Source organism: Salvia splendens, chromosome 7 (assembly GCF_004379255.2).
Source record: "Salvia splendens isolate huo1 chromosome 7, SspV2, whole genome shotgun sequence".
In the NCBI taxonomy this organism is placed as follows: Eukaryota; Viridiplantae; Streptophyta; class Magnoliopsida; order Lamiales; family Lamiaceae; genus Salvia; species Salvia splendens.
Window position 1 is genome coordinate 24,858,830 of NC_056038.1, and position 7,746 is coordinate 24,866,575.

At 36.3% G+C, this 7,746-nt stretch overlaps 1 protein-coding gene across 1 annotated transcript; it reads left to right on the forward strand.

Moving 5' to 3' along the window:
• The first annotated feature begins 621 nt into the window (after nt 1-621).
• LOC121740938 lies at nt 622-7,088 on the forward strand. The gene is made up of 8 exons (XM_042133598.1): nt 622-1,204; nt 1,505-1,654; nt 2,861-3,004; nt 3,139-3,258; nt 4,026-4,091; nt 4,371-4,484; nt 5,258-6,006; nt 6,197-7,088. Exons 1-8 carry the CDS (start codon nt 634-636, stop codon nt 6,797-6,799), a joined length of 2,517 nt encoding a protein of 838 aa, XP_041989532.1. The 5' UTR covers nt 622-633; the 3' UTR covers nt 6,800-7,088.
• Nucleotides 7,089-7,746: the final 658 nt, after the last annotated feature.

The window sequence follows — 7,746 nt, forward strand, 5'->3', positions numbered from 1 at the left end:
GGTATCAGAACAGCCTAAATCGATATGGATCTTTTTGCTTCTGTGTGTTGAAGTCTGATGTGCATTTCTGCCCAAACATGCGGGGACATTTTGAAAACCATCTCCATATTGACTTGTTGATCATATTGTCTCATATATTACTCTCTCTGTCCGCCATTAAATGTACCATCTTTTCTTTTTCGTCCGTCCTTCAATAAATGTCTAATTTTACTTTTATTGTTTTTATTTTTAGTAAATGAATCTCAAATTCCCCTAACTCATTCTACTCACATTTTATTATAAAACTAATACTTCCTCCACATTTTCTTTTTTGTGATGTCCCACAATAAATGACACATTGCTTAAAAAAACATCACTTTCTCTACTTATTTTCTCTCTTATTTTATCATCTCCGCTTAACTTACAAAACAGCACTACATAAAATCATGTGCCGAATAGGAAATGTTTCACTTAGTGTGTGACTGAGGGAGTATATAAAAGTAGGACCCAAAATACATTAACTTTTATTAACCATTTTTCTTCATAAAATCAAATAATTTATTGAAACCCAAGCCGATAATCATGAGACATTTAATCATGAACGGACAAAGTATAAGAATATCTTTCCTCTTTTTGAGGATTTTCAAGGACGTGATGAGTGACCTATTTCTACATAAACTTAAAGACAATACCTCCTGTGAGTTCAGAAGTGTGATTGAGATGGAGGAAGAGAGAAAAGAAAAATTCATGGATCCATTCCAAAGCCTATTCCAAAATGTGATGAAAAGCAAGTGGGAGGAAGTGATCCAATCATACAAAGGGAATGAAGGATTGCACACGGCGAAGATCACGAGCTCCTGCGACACGGCGCTGCACATAGCCATCTCCAACGGCGAGGTGTCCGTGGTCGAGCGCCTCGTTGCGATCGTCTACCAAACCAAAGGCGCCCTCTCGTCTCAGAACGAGCTCGGAAACACGCCTCTTCACCTAGCTGCCTATCTCGGCAACGCCAAGATGTGCCACTGCATCGCCAGCCGAGATACGAGGCTCATGGGGATTCGCAACCACGACAAGGAGACGCCTTTCTTCCTGGCCGTGCGCCACGGCAGGAAGGGCGCGTTTTATGCGCTGCACTCGATTTGTGTGGGAGATGAAGGCTACACCTATAGTAGGGGCAGAGAAGGAGAGACTATTTTGCATTCGGCCATCTATGGAGAGTATTTTGGTACTACATAGTTATTTTTGTTTTTCGTGAAATATTGTCCACTTTATTTATTTATTTATTTTTGGTTAATGAATCATATTTTTCACAAAATCTTTACACTCACATTCTATTATAAAACTAATATATATAAATGAGGAACTCACATTAAACGAATTTTTTTCTATTAACTTTTCTTCATGTTTCTTAAAACTCGTGTCAAGTCAAATATGGATAACATTTCGCGGACTAGGTAGTACTAATTTAGAGTTGGTGATGAAATAATTGAGGTGGAATTTGATTAATTTTGTGATTTATTTGCAGATTTGGCTTTTGATATAATAGCACACTACGGCAAGCTTGTGAACGCCGTGAACGAGAACGGTGTGTCGCCGCTACATATTCTAGCAAACAAGCCATCTGCATTTAGAAGTGGAAGCCAAATTAGAGGCATTGATAAACTCATCTATCATTGTGAGTCTTTTCTTTAATTAAAAGAACAACCAATCTAGAAAAGTAACATCTGCTACAATTATTAATTTCCATGTCCGACAATAAGAATCCCTTTATAGTTTATATGGAGTACTACTTTGGTGCATCTCTCAATAGCATTCGATATCACTTTTTCAATATATAGTAATACTCCATCCATCCCAAGTTACTTGAGTCGTATTCCATTTTTTGTTGTTCCAAGTTATTTGAGTTATTTCTCATTTTGGCTAAAAACAAAACATCTAATCGCATCTACTTTTTTCTTTCTTTTACGTTACTCTCTCTTACTTCTCATCTACTTTATTTAACTCACTAAATACAACTTTCTTAAATCTCGTGCCGAAAAGAAACGCCTCTAGTAACGTGGGACGGAGTGAGTATCACTTTTCCTATAAGCGTATGTACATACCGCTAATTCATTATTCTCTCTATCCGCGAATAAGAGTCCTATTTTTCCATTTTCATCTGTTCGCGAATAAGAGTCATGATTCATAATTACTATAAATAGTAAAGAGGTCTCACATTCCACTAACTCAATCCACTCACATTTCATTTAAAACTAATATATACAAGTGGGACTCATATTCCACTAACTTTCTTCCACCCACTTTTCTTAACATTTCTTAAAACATGCACCGGAAAGAAATGGGACTCATATTCGTGGACAGAGGGAGTATAAAACTAATGTAATACTCTTTTTGTCCCATTTAAGATGTTCACTTTTCCTTTTTAGTTTATCCTATTTAAGAGGTCCACTTTTTATATTTGGAAATAAATCTCTCTCTCTTCTTTCCTCATTAAAATATTTCGTGCCATTCAAGAATGTGGATATATTGAGTGGAAATGAGGGAGTAATATATAAAAGTAGAACTCACATTTCACTAATTTTTTCAACTCACTTTCTATTATATTTCTTAAAATTTATGTCGGGTCAAATGGTGACAAATTATTACGTATATACTTTATGTGATTGAGATTAATTATGTTAGTTAATTCAAGTGGAGCTCTTTTTATTTATTCAAATTGAGCTACTTTATTTAATTTTAAATTGCTTTTTTCTTTAAGAGAATGGGTCTGGATTTATGAGGTTAGTTAAAACATTGGTGAAAGAATTAGTAGTATTCTTAAAGACTTGATGTTTTTATAAAGAGTGTGTAGCATGGGAATATTAATCCTTGTGAAATTAAGGCATATTTGTGGATGAGCTTGTGCATAAGACGATGCACAATGAAGCAGTGAATCTTCAATATAGGGAAGATTCGAATTATCCAGAGAATTATCACACCTGCCTCGTTACCTTCAATTTACTCTGGGGTATACTGCGTGTATTATGTAAGTATGCAATACATTGCTTTCCTATTTATTATATATTCTAATTATCCCAAAAATTACATACTAGTAATTGATTTTGGCACACCTTAATCCTTTATTTTCTTCATTTAGAGATTTGATTCTTGTTAATGCAGTGGGTCACAGCCGCCAGAAATATACCCACGATGAAGAAAATATAAAACACCAGAAACAAATGGTCCAAACTCATCAAGAAGAACAGGAAGAGATTCCAAAAGGCTTTCTTGAAAAACTAAGTCAGCATTCACAACATATTCTTTATTTTAAAAATTTTATTCTTTGATTGCAATAAAAAATAAAAATCATCAATTTTTATTTTCATTGTTATATATTGTGCATGATAAATAACCTATATTCTGCTGCAGAAAAATTTAAATTTTGGTACAAAATTAAATATATAATAGGTTTTAAAATAGGGATATGATCGGTTGATAGCTATCATAAATTGATAACTGACAACTATATCAACAAGCTACGTTATAAATGTATGTATGTCAACTAAACGTAGTTGACATACGTATGTCTTCATGTTGATATTGATAACGTAGGTTGTTGACATAGTTGTTTGTTATCAATTTAAGATGGTTGTCAATCAAACATCACCCTAAATATTTATAAAACATGTGCAAAACTAATACTCCATGTGTCCCATTAAAAATAAAATGTTTTCCTTTTTGATTTGTCTCATTAGAAATGAAACGTTTCTAAAAATAGAAACAATACTTTCTCTACTTTTTCTTCTCTCTTACTTTACTCTCTCTTCATTAACTCACAAAACAATAGTACATAAAATCCCTTGCCGAAAAGCAAAAGTTGCATATTTAATGGGACGGAGGGAATAATTTTGTCAAAATTGGTCATTTGTTTTTGCACTTAATCCAATTAGAATGACTATACTCTTTTAAAGGTACTTCAGAAATTTTGTCCATTTCATTGTATTCAACTATATACTCGATGGTTTCATCAGCATTAGTCCTATGATTGATTTAATTTTGCTCTTCAGGGTATGTATTGTGTGGAAGAAGGAATGCAAATGCAGAGCGCCGCCAATTTGAAGGGTATAAACAAGGTCGATCTTAACTTGTGCATGAAAAAACTCTTTTTATTTTGAAAATAATAGTATTTCATATGTCCTTCATACTATATCATTTAATGTGGTTGTGTGTGTGTATGTGATTAATACAGAACTATTATTAAAATGAACTAAGAATGACTTTATGTGTGTAATTATAATGGCTTATTTTAAAGGGTGTTTTGCCTTTAACACGACCTTGTGTGTGCGCGCATATTTTATATTGTTACATAGTTAATCCTTTTCTAAACTATTTTAATTTGTTTCGATCTGTAGAAGATACAACCAAACGCAAGGCGCAAGGACATGAATTCCTTCCCAACAACTACATCAATTGTTTTAACTTTGTCAAGTTAATATCCAAAGCAATGTTGGTAATCCTTGGATTAGGTAAGCTTCTCCACACTTTGTATTTCTGGTACCTTTGTTCTCTATTCATAATACACAAATCAATTGATTGAATTTTCAGTAGTAAGGTTCAAGTTTAATACTTATATGGTGATATTTAATCGAATCAAATACAAAAATGATAGTAGTATATTTTCAAGGGGGTGATAGTCACAAAAAACCATGAACTTAATTTGACCGAAATTCGGTATTTTCTATGAACTTTAAATGTGATCGGAAATGTCATGAACTTTAGACTCTGTGAATTTCCAAATTTCTGCCAATTAAAACGGTGTTGTTATAATTATTTTAAAAAAAAAATACACACTCAACACCACCCTTCCTCTTCCACCTTTAGTAAAAATTTAATAGTCGATGTGGTATGTTCAACCATTCACGGTTGTAGAATATCCTTTTTCTCTTGATCATAAACTATGAACTTATTCAGTCATCTCACCAAAAGCCGCCATGTTGACTTTAATTTGGCTAGAAAAAGTCGAATCGGGTCGGGCCTAGAAATTCTTACAAAGCCCAAAGTCGATGACATTTCCGACCACATGTAAGGTTCATGAAAAATACGAGATGTCTGCCGAAGTTTATATGTAACATGATACTATATTGGAGCAAGTTTATATGTAACTATTACCCCTATTTTAAAATGTGCATTGATTGACATTTATATGTAATTGATATATTGGGAGCAAGTTTTTTTTTTTTTGAGTTGGTTTAAGATGGAACAAGTGCTAACTGATTCCAATAAAATGAATGTCATCAAGGCTCAAAATCAGTGGATAAGATTAAAGAAAAGAAGACGAAGCATATTTGGTCAATGCAAATCATGGAGAAACTCTTAGATGCTGCCTCTTCACACCAATATGAATACAATGGAAAGCGCCCCAGCATTCTACCCTTGAGCAAAAGCTCCCAAATCATTCCACCCACCCACCCCGAGATCGAAGGTGACATCGACCCGACTAAGCCTGATGATGATGATGATGATGATGATGGTGGTGGTGGTGGTGGTGGTGCGGAGGAGGAGGCCGGAGCTGAAAATTGGAAGGCAGCAGAGGGAGAGGAGAGCTTAGAATGTGGAAAATGCAAGGAAATGGTGTGCTCGGTGTTGGGGTCGTTGGGACTGTTGAAGAACAACGCGGCATTGAAGGCGCTGTGCTCCAAGGGGAAGGGAAGCACGGCCCTCGACATGGAGAAGAAGGAGACGCCGATACTGATCGCGGCCAGGAGTGGGGTGGTGGAGATGGTGGAGGGGATATTGGGGCGGTTTCCGGTGGCCATCCATGACATGAATGTTGATAAGAAGAATGTGGTTTTGCTATCTGTGGAGCATCGGCAGCCGCATGTGTACAAGTATTTGCTTGATAGGAAGATGATGAAGGATACCATCTTTAGGAAGACAGATGAGAATGAGAATAGTGCATTGCATCTTGCTGCTAGGTTTGGTGAGTATAAGCCTTGGCTCATTCCTGGTGATGCTCTACAGATGCAGTGGGAGATCAAGTGGTACGAGGTACGCTTGGATTACAAAACGTCTTGAATTTTGGTGAATTACAAAACATTAATGTGTAGTTGCTCATTTTTCAAACATTGTCAATAATTTTGTGATATTTAAGTCAGTATGTTGTAGTGACAACAGAATAAGACCACTCTAATTTCAGTTTCGATTCCGATTCCGATTCTGATTCTGATGGGTACTGCAGTTTGTGAAGAATTCGATGCCGCTTCACTTCTTTCCGAGGTACAACAAAGAGTCGAAAACCTCAAAGGAAATATTCAACGAGACACACCAAGAGCTGGCGAAGCAGGGCGGGGCATGGCTCATCAGCACCTCCCAATCATGCTCAGTAGTGGCGGCTCTGATTGCAACGGTGGCCTTTGCCACCTCGGCCACAGTCCCGGGGGGAGTGAAAGACGACAACAGCGGGACCCCAACCTTGCAAAACCAGCCGGCCTTCAGCGTGTTCGCCATATCCTCGCTGGTGGCCCTGTGCTTCTCGGTGACCTCGGTGATCATGTTCTTGGCCATCCTTACATCCAGGTTCCAAGAGAAAGACTTCGGCGCAGACCTGCCAAGAAAGTTGCTGGTTGGGCTAACGTCGCTCTTCATCTCGATAGGTTCCATGCTGATATCATTCTGCGCAGGCCATTTCTTCGTCCTCAAAAATAAGCTGCAATACGCCGCATTTCCCATGTATGCCATTACCTGCTTGCCGGTAACATTCTTCGCCATCAACCAGTTCCCTTTGTATTTTGATCTCATTTGGGCTACCATTCGGAAAGTCCCCCAGCGAAGTTCCAAGTGATATATACAACTCCATTCGCCCACAGTGTTGTTTTTGTGAGTTAAATAAAGAGAATAAAGCACATAGTTTTATATTTCTATTTTAAGAAATGTTTTATTTAGAGTGAAAAGTTGCAAAAGAAAAATGTGTCACTTCTATTTCCAAAGTCATATGTTTGAAAGTTATACTATATGATCAAGTATATACTGTGAGTTTTGAATAGGAAAACCCAATGTGTAATATTTGTCCTTGAGTGATTTGTGATGATATATTTTTTGAAATGATAGTGATACTTGGTGAAATTAATGTATTTAATCATATGTTGATGTTCTCGTATGTCATGGTGGTGAATGTATTCCGATTGTCATAAAATTAAAATTAGTTGTTTTGAGGGAATAACCCCATATAATAGATATTTTCATCAAATATCGTCATTGCCATATGCTACTAGTTCTTTTCCTCCTCCGTTGATCTTGTTTAACTCAATTAAACTACTTCAAAGTTAAGAAAAGTTTTTGTTGGAAGTGATGAAGCATTTGCATTATCCTAACATTAGTGGTGCCATTTTGTGGATGAATATTGGTTTTTTCATAGATAGAAAAGTAGTCATAATCACACTTCATCATCTTTTTTCGGATACTCTCAGTGTTTGAGCAAACAACTTGTGCTTTCGGGTCTATGGAGAAGAGTTGACTTGACAAATGCAACCCAAGAAGAGAATATACCATCAATGAGAAAATATGTCATATTACGTTATCAAACATTCACTACGTGATTGACATATGGTGCTCGACCTTTTAAGACATCATCAAAAACAAGAGACTGGATGGAGCACGTTAATAACATTGCACGAATCTAGAGTTCCAAAAAACGCATGTCATGTCCATAAGTCGAATGATTCAACAGCTTCCAAAATAATTGTTGGCTTGCCACTTCTCCCTATATATTGACCGACCTATGCGTTCTAG

Bases quoted from the DNA above. Each gene is read 5' to 3' on its own strand.
- LOC121740938 (XM_042133598.1), top strand. From the start codon at position 634: ATGAGTGACCTATTTCTACATAAACTTAAAGACAATACCTCCTGTGAG. The intron at 1,655-2,860 runs GTGAGTCTTTTC...TGTGAAATTAAG, and splicing joins TGATAAACTCATCTATCATT to GCATATTTGTGGATGAGCTT. The intron at 4,485-5,257 runs GTAAGCTTCTCC...AATGTCATCAAG, and splicing joins GTTGGTAATCCTTGGATTAG to GCTCAAAATCAGTGGATAAG.